At 38.7% G+C, this 19,394-nt stretch overlaps 1 protein-coding gene and 1 long non-coding RNA gene across 4 annotated transcripts in view; one reads left to right on the plus strand and one right to left on the minus strand.

The window, feature by feature from the left end:
* Positions 1 to 16,932, plus strand: part of LOC129765416 (uncharacterized) — a 121,137-nt gene extending 104,205 nt beyond the window's left edge. For all 3 annotated transcript variants that reach the window (XM_055765726.1, XM_055765727.1, XM_055765728.1), the window contains exons 9-13: positions 1,092 to 1,926; positions 1,992 to 2,179; positions 2,242 to 2,393; positions 2,458 to 2,687; positions 15,539 to 16,932. In XM_055765726.1, the coding sequence (XP_055621701.1) occupies positions 1,092 to 1,926; positions 1,992 to 2,179; positions 2,242 to 2,393; positions 2,458 to 2,687; positions 15,539 to 15,950 (1,817 nt within the window). In that variant the 3' untranslated portion in view covers positions 15,951 to 16,932. The remainder of the gene's footprint in view (positions 1 to 1,091; positions 1,927 to 1,991; positions 2,180 to 2,241; positions 2,394 to 2,457; positions 2,688 to 15,538) is intronic.
* LOC129765418 (uncharacterized) lies at positions 6,736 to 7,674 on the minus strand. Its single transcript, XR_008741429.1, has 3 exons — positions 7,568 to 7,674; positions 7,443 to 7,501; positions 6,736 to 7,375 (listed from the first exon to the last, which is right to left on the minus strand). It is a non-coding gene; the product is annotated as an uncharacterized LOC129765418 (long non-coding RNA).
* Positions 16,933 to 19,394: the final 2,462 nt, after the last annotated feature.

Here is a 19,394-nt window from a genome sequence, read left to right on the forward strand (position 1 = left end):
CAAAACATATTTTTGAGAAAAATTAATTTTAATTTTCAAAATATTTATTTTCTAATTTTCTAATTTTGTTTGATACTTTTTAATGAAAACATAAATAATTTCCTACCTTTAATTTCCTAACTAACATTTTGTAGATCTTATAGTTTTTGAGTTAAGGTTTCCCGAATAAAAAGACATGAGGAGAGGCGAATGAACCCTAAGAGTTTAAAGCCTCCATAATTCAACAACGAACGAACGAACAAAAAGTCATAAGCCCCTACGGCTAACTTTTTTGACCGTTATCAGACAGTTTATTTCATATAGATTGTTCAAAGTCATAATCATTCAGTTAAAATAATAAAAACGCGTTTCCCATCACTGAGTGGTGTTAGTGGTCATGTCAACCATGTATATGTGTCCAGAACGAATAACGATTCTATCTGGTCTTATTTTTGTTTCTGATGACAAAAATGAATTAGTGCAGGAAATAAAAATATTTATAAAAAACGTTTCTTGGACCAACCTACGGAAAATGTTTAACAACCTAAAAAGATCATCAGCTAAATAAACAATCTCGGGAATAATATTTGCACCCGGAAATTTGTGGGACATGTTGCTTTTGAACTACAGATGTAGCTGCTAAAAGGGTGCGAAACAGCCTCCATAGATCTACTGCGATCCACGATGGGCAGTAGAGTGTTCAGAAAGGCTGAAGGCGTGAATTTCAAATTGGTTTCAGATGAACTTCACTGATCTACGTTTTGGTTACGAAGAAATTCTACGAATTCCAGTTGTTTTATTGCCAGAGAACGGACATTGTATGTAATTATTTGAAAGATGGATGATTGGTCATACTGAGAAAGGCAATTTATCGTGGAGTGATTTAGTTTGATTTGATTTGTTTGGTTTGAATACGCTCATATATTCCTAGATAAACAGATCATCAGGATCTGCTGTAATTCGAATATTGCTCGATAATATCTGTCTATTCAAAAGAATCAAAAATTACTAGAGACATTCTCCGAAGGGATGATTACTATAAGATAATTCTTTAGCACTATTCTTCATAACGATTGCTCCGACTAATCCATTTTCTCCTTCTTTTCATACAGAGGGTAAAAAATCGGAGCCAATCCAAATCGAGAACAACGCCACAACGCTGTTGGCAACGGAAAGCGATGTTGCTGTACCAACTGGACCGCAGGGACACGAGCTGGACAACGATTGTCATGGGTTCTGGAAATTCCCCAGGGATTGTGACCTCGAGAAAGCCAACTGCGAATATTACGCCAGCTGGTCTGTAGTCGGGAAGGGTGATTCGATCCATTTCCACGTCGCAACCAACAACACCCAGTTCTGGACGGGAATTGGTTTCAGCAACGATCAGAAAATGTCCCAAACGGATGCCATTATCGGGTGGGTGGACAAAACCGGTCGGCCGTTCCTGATGGACACATGGATCAATGGATACTCGGCACCGAAGCTGGATGATCGCCAGGATCTGTACAACGCCTCCGGTAGAATCCACAACGGAATGACGAGTCTGGACTTTAGCCGAAAACGTGTGACGAACGACGAGAATGATTTGTCGTTCACGGAGGACCACTGTCTGTATCTGATGTTCCCTCTGGCCGGTGGAATGTTCAACGGTGTTAATAAGAAGATTCGGAAGCACGAAACAACTCCGGTTGTGACGGATACCCGAGTATGCATCAAATCGTGTCCGCATCTGTTTGAGTATCTGTTCAACCCTTCGTCCACCCCTGCGCCGGATCGTATGGCTTACAGTGCCTCAATCAAGCTGACCAATTTGGCTACCGGGTTTGTGATACCCGAATCCGGTACACCAGAGTTCACCGATCTGTCCAAGTCGATCACTGACAGCTTCAATGGAATGCTGAAGAGCGTAGGTGGCTTCCACAAGACCGATGTGGTGGATTTTGCAAAGTGAGTTAAAATTAAATAGGGGGTTGGTTTTGGGAAAAAATATTTTTTTCCTTTTTTATATTTAGAGATCCAAATGGAGTGGTGGTTAGAATGAACATTCTCCTCAACAAAGACGGCATCGAAAGCCAACTAATGGAGGATCCAGCGAAGCTGGAGCAAACGATCCAACATCTGATACAGAACAATTTGGTCTCCGGGAAGGTCGGTGTGCTTTCAGTGGATCCGGAATATTTAGATTTCAAGGCATTAGAATGTTAGTAATATCATATGCTCTAACAATGATGAGTTTAACTACTTTTTTGTTTTCTACTTTAGACACACAACCAACCGATGGTGGGCCCTCATTCTTCGAGAAAGCTGGTACCAGATTGTACACCATTCTGGGATGCATAGCCGCTCTGGTCTTCATTGCAATCATTCAGGCCAGCTGTACAATCTACAAAACGAGGAGAACAAAGCGGCTTAGGGTAATATGCCGAACGGATGCTGTCGGTGGAGTATGAATTTGCTCACAGTTGTTTTAATCTGCAGGATCAACTGATTCCGAATTCCGCCTGGAAGGATTACTCCGCAAACACCAACTATGCGTTTGACAATTACGAAAGTGACACCAAGAGCAGTGGTAAGCACCGAGGGGACCGAGGCAACTATAGTAACGGCAGCAGCCAGCAGACGACACTGCAGATGTCGCACTCTCCGAACAAGTCTCAGTACTACGAGATTGACCGGACCGATGGAATGCACCGTGGTGGTGATCACAGGTAAGCCGATGCGGATTGCATGAACAAAGATATTGGGTTGCCTGAGAAGTAGTTGTCGATTTTTTTCATTACAATTTTTGTGGTACATAGAATGAACGCAATACAGAATGGTGTGTGTAGATGGAGTCCACAAAATATTAGAAAGAAATAAAACATCGATTTCTTACTGTTTTTCAAAGATTTTGTGAACTAACACAATTTTTGCCAGCTAATTCTGCTGCTATATAAATGAAACACAAATTTCTGCATAACTCGAGAACTGATAGAGCAAATGGAATCATAGTTGGAATGTGAGGATTTTAGAGCACGAGAACCGTTTCTATGATGGTTTGACACCCCTCTTTCCTCTGGGAGAGGTCACATACAAATGAAACACATACTTCAACCAATCATGACAATTGATTTTTTTTCGGAAAACTGTGAAGGAAAATAAATTCAATATCGTCCCCTTAATGTAACGACTTGGTTACTCGGAAATCGAAGTTTTGAGAGAAATGATTTTGAAGTTTTGACCTCTTTTCAAGAACATGGACTGGCATCCAAAAATGCTCTAATATTGTATGACCAGGGGTAAATTTTTATATCAGTGGCGTTTTTAGAGGAGGAAAACCATTCTTTCGAAAGATCCACAGTTACCTAGTACTACAGGGTGGGCCATTTAAAGTGGAAGGATTTGTTTTTGCAATAGCAAAGTAAAGAAGTGGAATTTAAAATTTTTTTTTTTGAAATTCATTTATTTTGGTCCAAGGAGATTTGTTCTAACTACTTTTTGATTATGATATCTCGTAAATGACCGCCTCTGGCCTTGACCGCAAAATGTGCCCTTTTTTCGGCATTTTCCATCACTTTGCCCAATGTTTCGGCCGATATGGCAGCAATTTCTTGTCGGACATTGTCTTTCAGCGCAGTCAGGGTCCTCGGTTTACCAGTGTATACCTTGGATTTTAAATATCCCCATAAAAGAAAGTCAGGAGGCGTCAAATCAGGTGATCTCGGTGGCCAGTCATAATCGCCGTTTTTCGATATTAATCTTCCGGGGAACATTTCGCGTAATAATTTGGTCGTGGCAGCCGCTGTATGGCGTCGGAGAGTGGTTCGAGCGATACCTAACTCTGGCGAACGATGGCGACCTGATGTCGATGGAGTCTCTGCAACACTGGCTCGAACGGCATCAATATTCTCGTCGAAACGTCTTGGTCGTTGTCTGGACAGATGACTGGTATTACCAACACTACCAGACGATATAAATTTGGCATATAATCGACGTATAGTGTTGTCTCCAGGCGATGTTTTAACTTTATTTTTATTTTTCCACGCACGTTTAGTTAACACAATTGAGAAGTTATTTTGAATGTACAGCTGAACAATTTCAGCGCGTTGTTTAGGTGTGTATTGTTCCATGGTTAAAATTGTACTGAAATGACGCTTCCAACGCGGTATGACATTTGTTAATCTGACATCTCTGTCAAAAGTTACGGGGTTGCCAGATGCTTCCACTTTAAATGGCCCACCCTGTAGCATGCAAAACAAGCCTGATTTTTTGGAGCGGTTGTTCTTAGATAGCACTTTAAGGAATATTTCAATTAAAGTTCTTGAGTTGAAAATTAGTGTGTTCATTAATTTGGCAGATTTATTGGCATGTTGAAAAGTTGAATCACTTATTAAAAGCTGTCATCATTTTCATTGACATCTCAGTCATTGACTTTGTTGTTGATTAAAAAAAAAGCCAATTCTTAAGAGCAGGTGGTTTCAAGGTGAAGAGAGACTTTAAGTCGTTGAATTTTGCTGTCGAGATAGGAAAACAGTGAAAAACATATTTTCATTATTTTCAATATTTTTCTTCAAATGAACTTCTGATTGGAACATGGAGTAAAATTTTGCTCAGTGTATTCGCAGAGAATGAGTTAATCTTCCAATTTTATGTTCATGGAGAACAATTGATGAGTCTTTGTGAGTTCGTTGGTTGGTGAACATTATGATAAATTGTAAACACTTCATTCCGCTCACTCGGACTTTCCATCGAGAGGATTGTTAGAATTTTTGATGGCTTAGCTTTCTATTTTCTTTCCCAAGAAAAATGCGATGTCGGACTATACGATTAATCTGAAACCCCGTGCCACAAACTCTCGTTGCTTTTCACCAGAGATTATTTAGTGATCTATCAAACACACATTGACCTTATTGAGACAATGAAGTTGCTATAAATTTGGATTACTTTATTAGAATTCTTCAATATAAAAGGGAAGAAGTATTTTTGACTAATGAGATGCAAACTGTTCTTGAAGGATTAGTTGGTTTAGGTGGTATACACGAGGCTAAATTTATTAAAACTGTGGAAAATGTTTACAATCCTGCGTTGGAGTACATTGAAAAACGGCTGTTCCAAAAGAAACACAATTGAACAAATGGTTCATTTTAATGGTCGGAAATTCAAAGATTCATTAGTTAAAAAAATCGTGTTCAGATAGATGGAAATATTTTGTTCGATAAGTGGCTCAAACTCTCCAGAGGTCTTAACATAGGAATACCATCTGTCCTGATTTAGCAGGACATGTCTTGATTTTAAGATGCTTTTGGGGCGTCCCGATTGATTTATCATATTCCATCATTTGTCCTGATATCTAAGAAATTCAATTTTCTTGACGAATCATATTTCATTGATTTTTTTTGTGTTGTTGAGTTAAAACTTCTTGAAAAAAGACTACGTCTTTCTGGACATATTGGGACATATATATAACTATATAACTAACCATCGAAGAAATGAAAAATGTCAAGCAATAGCAACACGAATCTCCAGCGTTTTGATTGGTCAATTGGCACAAGCAATCTGTGCTCTTCCAGTTGCTCATTCAATACAAATATGGAACTGTGCAATAAATTATGCGTTTGGTTGATTTTCTGCAGTGATAAATCCCACGTTTTGCTTGACCCAATTTGTGCCTCCCAGTTCTCATCTCATTCCCTTTCGGCATCTTTTATCGTGCACCATCCAACGACTAATCACCATCCTTCTGCCATCATCGCTCGATTGTACCACTTTTCAGGGTCAACATATTATTATCAAAGAATTTAATAATGGTCGTTTGCGGTCTTTTCTAGGACACAACCCTCCTGTAACTTTTTGTTGGTGATTAAAATTTTGCAACGTTTAGAGAGTGACAGTTGCGTCTTCCACGAGGTCTTCCATATATTTTTATTCAGAGTTTTCGTTTCACCGGATTGTTTTGTGTTTTATCTCGATATTCCAAGCTATTTTTAAAATGTCTAAACGGAAGTGTCATTCAACCGACGAATTGCGCCAGAAGTACCTTTGTCTCACAAAATGACTTTATTATTATGAGACTAAGTGCTGCATATGTAATTTACAAGTGTTGGTGGCCAACAGCGGTATGTGCATTTTGTCATTTTGTAGAAACAGAAGTTTGGAATCCACAATAAACCATTAGGGGAAAGTAGGTAAAGACGGACACCCTAAGGTGTAATCTCAATTTTTACACATATATAGCTTTCATGATCGCAGTTGTTGTACAAATTGAAACTTCAGGTCCTTTTCTATCATAATTAACGTTGATACTAGTAAATTTATTCCAACATTGATGTATTCTGGGTCATTGAAAAAAATGCATCGAAATACTATTTCTTCACACGGTCGGGAAAGACAGACATCTGGAATGGGTAAGACAGACACTAAGGTGGGAAAGATGGACAATTACGGAAAAGTTGAAGTTTTTGTACGTATTTTAGTGTTTTCAGCATTGGGGAGTGTTCTTGAATTACGCTACGATGCGAAAGGCTACTCATGTTGTTCGTGGACAGTTTCATCCTTGGAAGGGAACGACAGAAGAGGTCAAATACATACACTCCACGCAAAAATTTCTGGATTTTTGCGGGCCATTATCTTCGCAAAGGAAGGAAAAGGATCTGAAATAGCCAACAACCTGTCCACGCATATTTTAAATGACCTTCTAGGAAGACGATAATTCATTTGTAAAGTTTAATGATACGCTTAAAAATATTTGAAACGAAAGTTTATTTATAAAGCATTAAAAACAATTCATCGATGGTTTAAGTTCATCTGAGTATTTAAATTTAATTCAATTAATTCAATTTTCAGTGGGAATAAAAAAACAAGAAAAGAAGAAGAATCAAGAGCAGTTCTGACAAATAGTTGCAGCAGAAGTAAAGCATTCATCGTGGAACCATGAAAGGCATTGTAAGCATATTGTCCAACCTGTCCCAAAATCTGAATCAGAAAACTGGCTTCCGCATTTCTCGCATAGATTATCAGATGAGGTGTCCCCTTTGCCCTTATTTTGCATAGGCTTCTTCGAAGAGCGTTGTTTTTATTCTTTTTTGATGGATTTAATGTCTTTCGATGCTTTCGCCTTCTTCAATGTGTCAGCGTATTGAGCATTAGTCATCGTTATTCCATAGAACCTCTTTTCCAAATCCAACAGATGTTGTACCAGCTCCTCTTCTTGTTGAGAATTGCATACGGAATCAAGAGGTCCTAGCCGAGTTGATACAGTTGGACTTGTGAGGTGGCGAATCAGTGTGGATCTTGGAATTGCGTAACTTCTTGCTGCTGTCTTCACCGGCGATCCACTTTTTACAGCCTTAATGGCTTGTTCCAACTGCTGAGCGGTCCATGACTGCCGGTAACTCTTGCGCTTGTAATTTGTAGGCATCTTTATAGTAAAACCAAAAAGTTTTGTTAAAAACCCTAGGAAAATACTAGTGTCCGTCTTTCCTTACCTTAATGTGTCCGTCTTGCCCGAACTGGCAGCTTTTTTTTCGAATGACCGTATCTCTTCCTATAAGCGTTGAAAAACCTCTGATTTATCACAGGATAGTTAATGATGGACTAAATAAACACTTACCCGTTGGAGGAACACGTAAAAAACAAAAAATCACGAACTTGTCGCTATTTTCTACGGAGTAAAAATTACATCGAATGGTGCACCCGCGAAGATAATTTTTGTTTTGTTTACAAGCTTGACAGTTCGCTCGCTGGAAATCAACAGTGTGTCTCTAAAGTATTGATACACTTTATTGAAAGTATTTGCATAGCTAAAATATTTCAAAAATTTTTAGTTAATGAAATATTAAAAGTGTCCATCTTACCCGCAGTGTCCGTCTTTACCTACTCTCCCCTACAGGTAAATCGGCTTTGGAAAAGCATATCTAAACACCGAATTGCAAGAATATTCAAATGGAATCGACTATAAAATCTATGCTGAATTATGTGCTGTAAAAAACACAACGCTCAGGAGATTTGAGATCTCTTGCGTTTCATACATCGAAAAAGCTTCAAATCCATGAACTGTCTCCGGAACTATTGCGCATGATGTTTGATGACTCGGAAACCGCCCGAAAATCTCTTGTTCTTCTACAGAACAGAAACCATCACCTTCGGAGTATTTTTACCGCATGGATCGTCAGAGAAATACGTTAAATAAATATATTAAATCATTTTGGTCTCTTAAAGTTCAAATCACATTCAACGTGTTTTTTATTTATTTATATCTCAAAACAATGATAATGGTTTGGTCATAATCGTAGCTGTGATAGGTGTCCTGATTTTTAACTCCGATCAGATGGTATCCCTACCTCAACAGGCACACTTTCCTACTCAGGTAATTCACTAAATTGATCACCAGCTTCATCTGTATCAGGGAGAGTTGCCAAGATGAACAGTTTCCGCGCCAGTTGTAACGGGATCACCATACATGTTCTCTTCGCTTCCCAGCAATGCCAAACAGTTGGAGTTAGACATTAGAGACTCGACCGTTCAAAGTATGTTCCCGAGAGGTTCGATTCGTCTGGATACGAATTTGAGGAGAAATTACAATCATTGTATCACTTGATTGCTGTGACCTATCAAAATTCTCTTCAGATAGGCTTGTTTGGAAATTATCTTCGGAATCCGTCGGAATAGCTTCCTGGGTGTCAATTTGAACAAAAAAAAAAGAAGGAAAAATGCTCCTGTTCAAGTAATAATGTAAAGAAACCTAAACAGCGAACTGGCTGTTCCTGTTGCCATGGTTACCAAACTTGATCCGAATAATTCGCATGATGGTATCGATCGATTGTCCTCCTCGTCATATTCTAAATAACACAAATGGCTGTGAAATGAGCATTGCTTATACCGTTCTGAATCATATTTCAGACAACATCATATTTCGGACACTTTGTAATAATATCTTGAAATGATTTATGCACTGATGATATAACTATAAAATTAATATCACAATTGCTTCTTTAGAGTAATTCCTTGGTTTCACTATCATTTTATATGAGAATTACTTTGAATTATAACATAGTAGGAAAACATCCAACAGCACTCATTATCGTTTGTGTTTGACGTTTGCTTAGCGTGAACATGTTCATCAATAGTTAAATTTCTCTCGTGTTTCATAAGTTCTCATAATCGTTTACTGTTTACTGTTATTGCTTGGTAAGTGTTTCCCTACGATTCATATTTCGGACAGTTGAAATTGGTGATATTACAATCTGAGTTTTCATGCTAATTATGAATGCAAAACGTAGATTCATATAACGTACCGAAATATATGGAAATCTTGTACAAAAAATACACATGTTTTTCAACTACAGACCAGCAGATAGATATGAGAGAAGTTGAATAATTTGTGGGCAATGTGCAACTGGATGAACTTCTAACAGAAGAAACCTTGAATACTCCTTATGTTGTCGTGTATCAATTCTATTACAATTTAACCAGCCATCAATTTTTAAGACATTTGGTGTGCATGAAAGGTTGCTGTACACTTTTAGACAGGCCAAGTCATTGTTATTTTCGGATGTTTCATCATTTTATAGCATTAGTAATTGTACAGAAATCTAAATTGTACTTAAAACCACATGAAACCATTATGCAATCAGAGTGTCCGAAATTTGATTTTTTTTATAAATAGTGTCCAGAATTTGATTCTTATTCGCCTCGTTTGAAAAGCATTTTCTTTGATGATTTTTTTATGTTTTCAATCAAATAGGTACCAAAGTAGAAAGCTTAGAAGCATATTGAACTAATTTATTACAAATAATAACTGTGCATAAAGTTTAGATCTGTTTTCTGCATCATATGCCTTAAGCGTCCGAAATATAATTCAGAACGGTAGTAATTTCTTGAAAAATACTCACAAGTCGATAACATTTTATTGTTCTGATTCACTAAAGTTCATTTTGGTACAGTTTCATCTGTTGATATCTTGTAAAGCTTAACGAGATGAATATTTTGGTTTACGTAAATTAAAATCGACGAATTTCAAGTTACCTAGTTATATCATTAGGGAAGGATATGATCTATAATTACATCGTGATAGGCGTTTCTAGTCCATCTGATGTTTACGTTAACGAAATATATCTTTACTCGAAAGTGGAAATGGATTATCAAAGGAAGAATCACACTCCTATATCATCTATGTATATAAATGAAAATGAATCGCCAAATGTAATGGTAAGCGCAAAACTCGAGGAAGGAATCGTCCGATTTAAGTTGTCTTTATTTTATTATATTTTCTGTATCAAGCATGCATTTCATGTAACGGAGAAACACGTTATTTGCAAGTGATTAATAAATCTTGAACGAGAATTGTGTCTAAAAATAATTTTATATATAATGACGAGTTTTTGTAGAAGTACTAGAGAGTGTATGGTAAAAGGAAATTGTAAAAGGTCAAAGGGTAATTAATCAATCAATATTTCTGCGATTGAACCCACGAATGTTTGATTAGTAAGAAAACGTGAATATTTGAAAGAATTCATATAAAAAAAACAATTTTGTGCGGGACGAAATTCGCCTGGTCGGCTAGTTATTCAATGAATAATGATCGCATCGCAAATCGAGATAAGCAGTTTTGAAAACTCCAATAAATTCTGTACAAGAATAATTTGTTACAATGACGAAAAACATTTATTCAAAATTTTGCACCGATTTCAAAAAAGTTTCGGTTTTTCATTGTTTCATCAAAGACGAAGGGAAAATCTTTCATTCAAACAACAATATTTGTGGATGTAAAGATTCAGTTGTAGAGAAAATTGTAGAGAAAGAATGAAAGCTGGTTGATAGGATAGATTAGATTAGATTTGATATTGAATTAGTTGGCAAAAAATTTTGTTAGTTCACAAAATATTGGGAAAAATAGAAAGAAATCGATCGTTTATTTCTTCTCAATATGTTTGTCCACGCCATCTACACACACTAAGATAAATTTTTTTTCGTAAAACATTCCATAACTTGCGAGTTTAAACTTTAAAATTATATACGTATCATATATAACAGTTCGGCTGAAAAGTTCATAAGGTTGACGTCTGGATGGCGCCTCTTGCAAAAATCTACTTGACTATCACAAAGCACCATATTTCAATGGATACCTGTCAAAATTTGACAGCAATCGGTCGATTGGTCCGTGAGTTACATCATTGAGAGTGAAGCAACGTTTGTTATTGTGAAAAAAAAATGGAATCACACAAATCAATGCGTATTCTCCAGATCTGGCCCCCCGTGAATATTTTCTGTTCGTAGACCTGAAGAGAATGCTCGCTGGCAAGAAATTGAAGACCGATGATGAAGTGATTACCGAAACTGAGTCCTATTTTGAGGAAAAAACAGAAAGAGTACTATAAAAATGGTATCGAAATATTACAATATCGCTATAATCGCTGTATCGCCCTCGAATAATAAAATTGAATTTTTTGCAAAAAAAAAGAGTTTTACTGTGTTACCTTATAATCTTTTCAGCCGAACTGTTACGAGGGCAGTCCGATAAGTACTTAGCTACAAACAAAAAAAAACAAAAAATTTGGAAAAGTGGCGATTTCTTTCTCAACATAGTCTCCTTTTAGCTCGTAACGATTCAGCGATGCTCTAACCTTTATTAATCCATCTGAAAAACACGATTTCTTGAGGTCTTCAAAGTAAGCCTCCGTGACAGTGATGACCTCCCCCATTCGCCTCAAATTTCTGCCCGGCGAGTGACTTTTTTAAGTTTGGAAACAAAAAAAACAGTTGCACGGGGCCAAATCTGGAGAACACGGTGGATGGGGCAGTAGTTCGTAAAGGGCGAACACAAAATTATTGCGACACCGAAAATGTCATTCCAATTTTTTTATAATGTTTAGAATCAAACCAAAATTTTAGGGTAGTTTTATACATATATTTACTTCAAAAAACCAAAGGAAAAGTTAATCGATGGAACCTTGAGTGTAAAATTGAACGCATTTTCGCTTGATGCCCTCTATCAAAGTCTTTACAGTGTCATCCGGTACCAGTTTCTCAGGTTTTTTTTTTTCATTTTCTTAACATGTCCTTCTCGTCTTTGACTGTCTTCTTGCTCTTCCGAAGTTCCCGCTTCATTATATTGCCCAGTACTGCTCCACCGGGCGCAGCTCCGGACAGTTTGGCGGGTTCATGTCCTTTGGAACAAAAGACGGGTGGGTAATGTCGGGGACATAACCGGAGTGACGTAGGACTATACAAAGGGGACACTAATTGGGGACTGAAACTAATTGTTGCCTTGATGAGCGCCGAACCGAAGCTGCTCTGTTCTTGATGCGGGTTTTCTGATTGTCGTGAGCAGCGTTGCAAGCCAACTCGAGCACTCCGACGGCCGAAACTCTGTAATCGCTGTTAGTTATACTGGTGCTCCGGCACCAATCCGTTCGGCCTAGTTACCCTTGCGGAGCAATCAGTGAATGCGACAGGGAACTGGAGACCTGCACGGTTCGAGTGAGACTTTGCCTTTCCCTTAACTTCTGCTCCTTTGTTACGTCCACGATGCCGATGCAGTACAACCACACAGGTTTACGGTTTGAAAGAAAATAAGATATTTTTTTGGGGTCCGCGTGTTTTATATTCTAGCGGTACACACTCACAGGATAGAGACAAATCGGCAGACTCAGCCAGAGGGGCGAGTCCAACGAACGAATGAGCGTTAAAAGGGAGCGATGGCAAAAAAATACATTCATTACGATTTGTTCGCTCGTTGGATTCACATGCAGTAAAAAGGGTCCTTTTCAGGATCACAAAATTATCTTCAATCTAAAGAGTTCATTGTTTTGTTATCACTCGATATCCCCATCTTGTTCGGCTAAACCTTTCTGTTTAGTGATTGCATTTGCCACTTGCCACAGCTTTCACAGTTGGAAAATTTCTTCCCATCCAGCTTGTGACATATTTTACAGTAAATTATATTCAATGGCACGTCGCATTACCACCACTCAGTATCGGATTGGAGGTAATTTCAACCTGTAATTGAAAATTTGCGATGACAGTGGTACAGTGTCGACTTTCAATGTGGGGTCATAATTTGGATCTCTATGTTTACAAAAATGTCCAACTAAATAAGTCGCACTACATGTCCGTCCAATTAGCTAAATGTAGAACTAATTGTAAATTACTGTACTTTCAATCTGGAAACAATTTAAGAATTGGTGAAAATTGAATAATCAGTCCCCAACTATCAATAAGCTCAGAACAACTGCCAAATTCACATACTCATCAGATCCTGGCAAACAAATTATGAAAAAATCAATTTGTGATTTATTATTATTTTGGATAATGTTTTAGAAAGCATTGAACTGTATTTCCTAAACTCTTTTTTGGAAAGTTTAATGGCCCTGAAAAGCGCCTTGTTTTATGGAATGGTTCCAATTTAGAAAACTTAGTACTCGTGGTTTTGAAAAAAACCATTTCGAACGCCCTCGATGCCGCCTTGTTCTGGATTTGCCACCAAAGCAGTGTGTATAAAGAACAAACTTTTTTCTTCTGCTACCTGATTCCGTTTTGCGATTGCGTTTGCCACTCGCCACTCGCTGCAACTGCCTGTTGTCTTGATGTCCACCGAACCGAATGTGTTCTGTTCCGAATGCATAAGAAAACCCGAATGGGTTTTCTTATCGTCGCGAGTAGCTTTGCCAGCTAACTCGATCACTTCGGCGGCCGAAACTATATAACGCCGGCTAGGTGGACTGGTGCACTGGTACTCACGCGCTCGGCCTAGCTACCCTTGCGGGGAACTCCAGATCAACACGGTTCCTGCGGGATTTTGCCTTTCCCTTCACTTTTCCTCCTTTACCATGTCCAGACATGGCTGCTTGGGTTGGTTTGTTGATGTGTTGTGATGCGAACCGATGTGGTGTACGGTTTGAATGAGAATGATCGTTACGGCAGCGGAGCGGGGATTTTTAAGCTAACTGGCTGGCTCGAGAATTACGCATGTGTGAGACTGCGACCAATGTTTCGTTCATTTTTTTCTTTTTCCTTTCCAATCGTGCTTCATTCTATTTCGCTGCTGCTCTGGTTGCCCGTTTTGGTCGGTACGATTTGAGGAGCACAAAATGGACCAATCAAAAATGGGCACATAGTGCATTTTGACAATGCTTGATATTTCACAATTATTCAATTAATTATCTCAAGAAAAATGAAATGTTATTCGTTATGATAGATGCGTAGATATATTTGCTATCAATTGATGCAAAAACCTTTGCGATCTATTGAGAAATGCTCGAGTTATAAGCGTTCCAAATCTTGCATTTTTTCCTACTTGTTCAGTGCCTAGATTTCCATTTCACCCCCTATATCTTCCGGTTAGACGTAGTCCTACGTCAAAATGGACAGAATTGGCCTCATACCACTCCAGGACACTTTTAGAATAGTGGCATGATGCCAAATCTGGCCAAAATAGCGGAGCTTCGTCGTGCTGCTGCTAGAACGGTAAAAGGCGCTTCTCGAGGCACTCAGATTTGTAGATCTCGCCATTTACTGTGCCCTTTGTCACGAAACGCTCACTCCTCAGTCCTCAGTCCACAGATATTTGGAGGCGAACTTCGACATTTTCTTCTTCTTAAATTTGTCGTCCACATCGAACTTGCTCTTGCCGATGAAAAACTCCAACCCCGGAATTTGCTTAAAATCGGCTTTTATATACGTTTCGTCATCCATCACACAGCAGCCATATTTTGTCAGCATCTTCTCGTAGAGCTTCCGTGCCCGAGTTTTAGCCGTCGATTGTTGCCGCTCATCGCGGTTTGGGAAGTTCTGTACCTTGTATGTATGCAGTCCAGCTCTCTTCTTTGCATTCTGGACGTAGCTCTGCGACATGCCGATCTTTTTAGCCAAATCACGGCTTGAGACGTTGGGATTTGCTTTAATCATCCGCTTCACCTTTCCCTCCGTCTTTTTGTTCTCCGGTCCCGGTTTTCTTCCAGCTCCTTTGCTGTGGTCCAACATCAACCGCTCCTGGAACCGCTCAGGAAATTCCAGGTGTTTGGAAAGAATTTGTTCTCTCGAATCGCGTTGGTTCACCTCCATTTTCGTTGAATCGAAAAACACGACATCGAGTTTGACAGCATGTAGAAAATACACATCAATGAGAAAGTGTGCAAAGTTTGGTTGATTTTTACCCAATGGTAAAAAAATTATGCCCTGTTGAATGTGTCGCAATAATGTCGTGTTCGCCCTTTAGTGCAATTCGATCAATTTGGCCGTGGCGACGGCGGATTTTTTTTTAAATCCGCGGACACGCCCGCTTCCACACACGAGTCCGATTCGGCTGAAATTTTGACAGTAGCCGTTTACGAGAATGTACTACACGATAAGTATTCTCTCTTGCGATACTGACACCATCGGGCGATGAAGGTAACTACTTATCGGACCGCCCTCGTATGTATATGTATTATATATGTTTGTGCATCCCATCTTTTTGCGTTCATTCTATGTACAAAAAAAAAGTATTTTATTTATAATGAAAAAATCAACAATTACTTTACGGATAACCCAATAATTTTATGTTATTAAAATCATCCAAATAATTTCCTTCCAATCACGCTAGGAATGGCGCGATGCATCCACGCTCGACTTACGACACGCGTGCAGGCGATCGGCCATCTTACGCTGACCGAGCTTACTCGCTTCCCCGGCCGATGCATCAGCAGCAACAGCAGCAGCAACAACATCACCAGCATCAGCAGCAGATGCATATGCAGCGACCCGGCTCCGAGTACTACACTCAGGACCGGCGTACGAAGCGTTCCGGCAACAACCCCTCGGGCAATGGAGCAGCAGCCCACTACGCGGCCAGTTCGGTCACCAACGGCAATGGAATGCACTACCAGCAGGCTAGCCAACCATCCCAGAGTGGCCAGATGTCGGATTCGGCCGATCTGTACTTTACGCCCACCCAGAGGAAATATTCCGGCGAGGTGGTGAGGGTTTTCGTCGACTACAACAAGGATAAGAAGTGAGCGGGACCAAATTATCGCGGCAAGTCAATTCCCCCTTCCGATGCGTGTGTATAGCGAACGGAAACGAGATAACACGAAACGTGAGAAACGAATGCCGCTAATTTTCGTCAATTTTCCCTAAAAATAAAAGCATCTTACCAACAGTTTTTAATCAGTGCTCATTACCATATGTGTGTTTTATTATGTTTGTTTCGTTTGTTAATTTGCCCTCATATAAGTGATTTCATATCTTTACATAACTGTTCAAGCGTCAGGGAACTGAAGTGAAACAAAATACAAGCAACGAGCGAACAGATAGGCATCTAAGTCGTAGTCAATGTAAACAGATGGAAAATCAATAAGGCATATTTTCACCCCTCAAAAGGACAGTATAACGAAATAATTCGAGTTATGTTTAAATGTTTTAATTGAGTCAGCCATTGACATCCAATCGGGTAGAGAATGCAAGTGCGAAGTCGTTATTTTCGGTTGAGATGAAACGTTTGCAAGCTATTGCAAATCGAACCATGTTTAGAAAAAGTTTAACTTTATAATGTTTTTAAGTTTTTTTTTAAATGTTATTTAGACGGAAAGGTAGAGTTCGTGCCAGCCCCCAGCTGGTTCGATGTGAGATTCATAGCAAAACCTGCAGAAACTCCAAATCGCTAGACATTAGCCACCCTCTAGTTTGTATACTACATAAACGCATCTGGTAAGAATACTCCTCATCGTTTTAGATAAAATGTTTTAAATACCCACTAAAAGACGTGGCGAACGTGTAAATAGCAAACAAATTGTATAGGCCACATCCAATTTTAATTACCGAACACCTATTGAAGTCTAAACCATACATCTCTTTCTGTACAGATAATATAAACATATAATATAAACGGTTCTATTTTATATCGTTCTTAATTCTATAGCTGTAAGCGTTTGTAAAATATCGATAACCATAATAACTGTGAAATAGATGAATACAAATAAACGTTAGTTTTCGATTGGACACGATCTTCTTTTTGTTGGTTTGAGAAATCGATTCGACTTTCCTTAGTTTTCCTACATGAAGCATCTGTGAGTTTTATTTACCCATAGACCCATTCCAGACGTTTCGATCTGTTACAAATACATTTTTGACGTAGGACTACATCTTTCATTTCTATACCGGGGTGTAAAATCAAAGTTTCGAAAACGAGAGCGTTACGCCGGAGACCGAGATTTTGAGTGTTAATAGCTCCTAAACAACTGAACGAAATGGTATGATGAACACTTCATTCGAAAGATAAAATATCTACGCGTTCTATACTTGTTACTTTCTGATCCAAAAACTTGTTTCAATAGTCTTAAATTTGCTTTCAAAACAGGCTATTGAAATCACCAATCGGTATATAAGCGAGCGCCGCTCGGAAATCCACTCAGTTCTAATTGAACAGCGATTGGAGCATGTTGTCGCTGTTGTGGTGAAGCTCTTCATTTATCATGAAAGCGCGGATGAACGGTGTCACCAAGAGCCTGTTTGTGCACCTTAGGCCAGAAGGGAATCCATCAGGAGGAGAGTGATGCCACAAACGGTTCCCCGGGAAGATCTCGAAGCAGCCGCTACACACACACACACATACACGCGCGGAATTCTTTCCGTTTGGATGCCATTCAGCATCGAGAAAGATCCGAAAATAATCTGCCAGTTCCTCTGGGAATTTAAAAATACATTCATGTGAAAGAGTTTATTTGAATGTTTTCCATCCATGTAACACTGTGACCAAATATGTTTCAATCAAGTGCTATTAACAGATGGTTATCGAGTTAGCATAAACCACTGGTGGGCTTCCAGTATCGAGGAAAATGTGGAAATATCTAATCGTTACTGATAATAATCTGCCAGTTCCTCGTGGAATTTAAAAATGCATTCATGTGAAAGAGTTTATTTTAATGTTTTCTATCCATGTAACACTGTGACCAAATACATTTGGTTTTGTGATTTTTCAATCAATCGCAATTAACAGGATAGCTTCTGAAGATTATTCTTCCCCATCAGTAGGATATTTCCGTATCCAATATTGGATGCATAAAACCTTGTGCCTCCAACATAACGCTCTCGTTTTCGAAGTTCTACAAATATTCATTTATTCATTCATTCAGAATCGATTCAGATTCAACTTTAAACAAATGATCACTTAATCAATGATAGTCCTACGTCAACCTTACGGTTATACCACAGATATAACCCACTTCCTGTTTAATTAGTCCACTTTTTTACCTGTTTCACCACATCCCTGTTACTACGGAGATCTGATTTGATCGAAATTTCCCCTTCATCATTTGTTCGGCATCAATTTATTTCTCCAAAGCACGAAACTTGACTTTTCATGACAACGCTTCCTTCTTCCACTTAGATGCAGGTCCTTTCCACTTCTTCGCATATCTGATGAAAAATTTATAAGTGTGTTATGCAGAACATTGATTTTGTTTAATATCAACCATTCCGTTACAGACCTGCACCCCCCCCCCAACCCTTAACGACGTTTTATAAATGAAATGAAATGTTGGGGTGAGATTTTTTGTTCCTGCCACATCGCCTCACCATGATCTTACAAACTAAGATTCAAGTCAAGTTTGAAAACTTTTCCCGAATGACCATAAACCGAATGACAAGTGGTGCAGCTAAATTCAGTTAAATTGTCCGAATAAAATTTTCGTTATAAAAGAGCGCGAGAAGTTCTTTATCTGCCATTCAGCTGGCGCTTCTCTCATAGGTTTTCATGATGAAAAATAACAAAAAAAAATTTGTTGCAAAATTCGGAACAATTTTGTATGATAAAAAAATATGTTACGGATGTGGAAAAATAATCATCAGAAACCTTATATCATTTGGAAACCTGACATCTCGCGTGGTTTTGCATCCCTGTTGTTCGCGCTTGGTCGAAAAAGAAAAAAAAATAATAACAAGCCAGTTCTCGTCTCAGCTCCTCTGAAATGCTAGGTAACAGTGAACCCGAGCCACGCGAGATGTGAAGGTTGTCAAATGTTATAAAATTTCGGCATTTCGGATTATTATCCAACGAAAAAAAAAGGTCAATAATTTAATTGAATTCCGTTGAATTCAACATATTTGCTGTTTAAGTAACAAAATTTGAACAAATGCCATGTAATGTAAAATACATTGGTTTAGATGGCTGTGTTAGAGAACACATGTCGGTGGGAACAAGAGTTTCCTCAACTTACATGTATTTGCAATGCCAAATTCCCTAGGTTTCTTTGTTTTGATGTCTGTGTTGGGGAAACCGTAAAGCGGGCCAATCAAACGTGGCAGTTAGGTCGTTTAGATAGCGCTTGACATTTTACAGTTATTCAATTGCTTATCTCTGGTAAAACAAAAATTTGATTGATTGTGTTAGATGCGTAGAAATATTTCGTACCAATTGATGCAAACATCTTTCCGATCTTTTAAGAAATGTTCGAGTTATGAGC

This window comes from Toxorhynchites rutilus, chromosome 2 (assembly GCF_029784135.1).
Source record: "Toxorhynchites rutilus septentrionalis strain SRP chromosome 2, ASM2978413v1, whole genome shotgun sequence".
In the NCBI taxonomy this organism is placed as follows: Eukaryota; Metazoa; Arthropoda; class Insecta; order Diptera; family Culicidae; genus Toxorhynchites; species Toxorhynchites rutilus.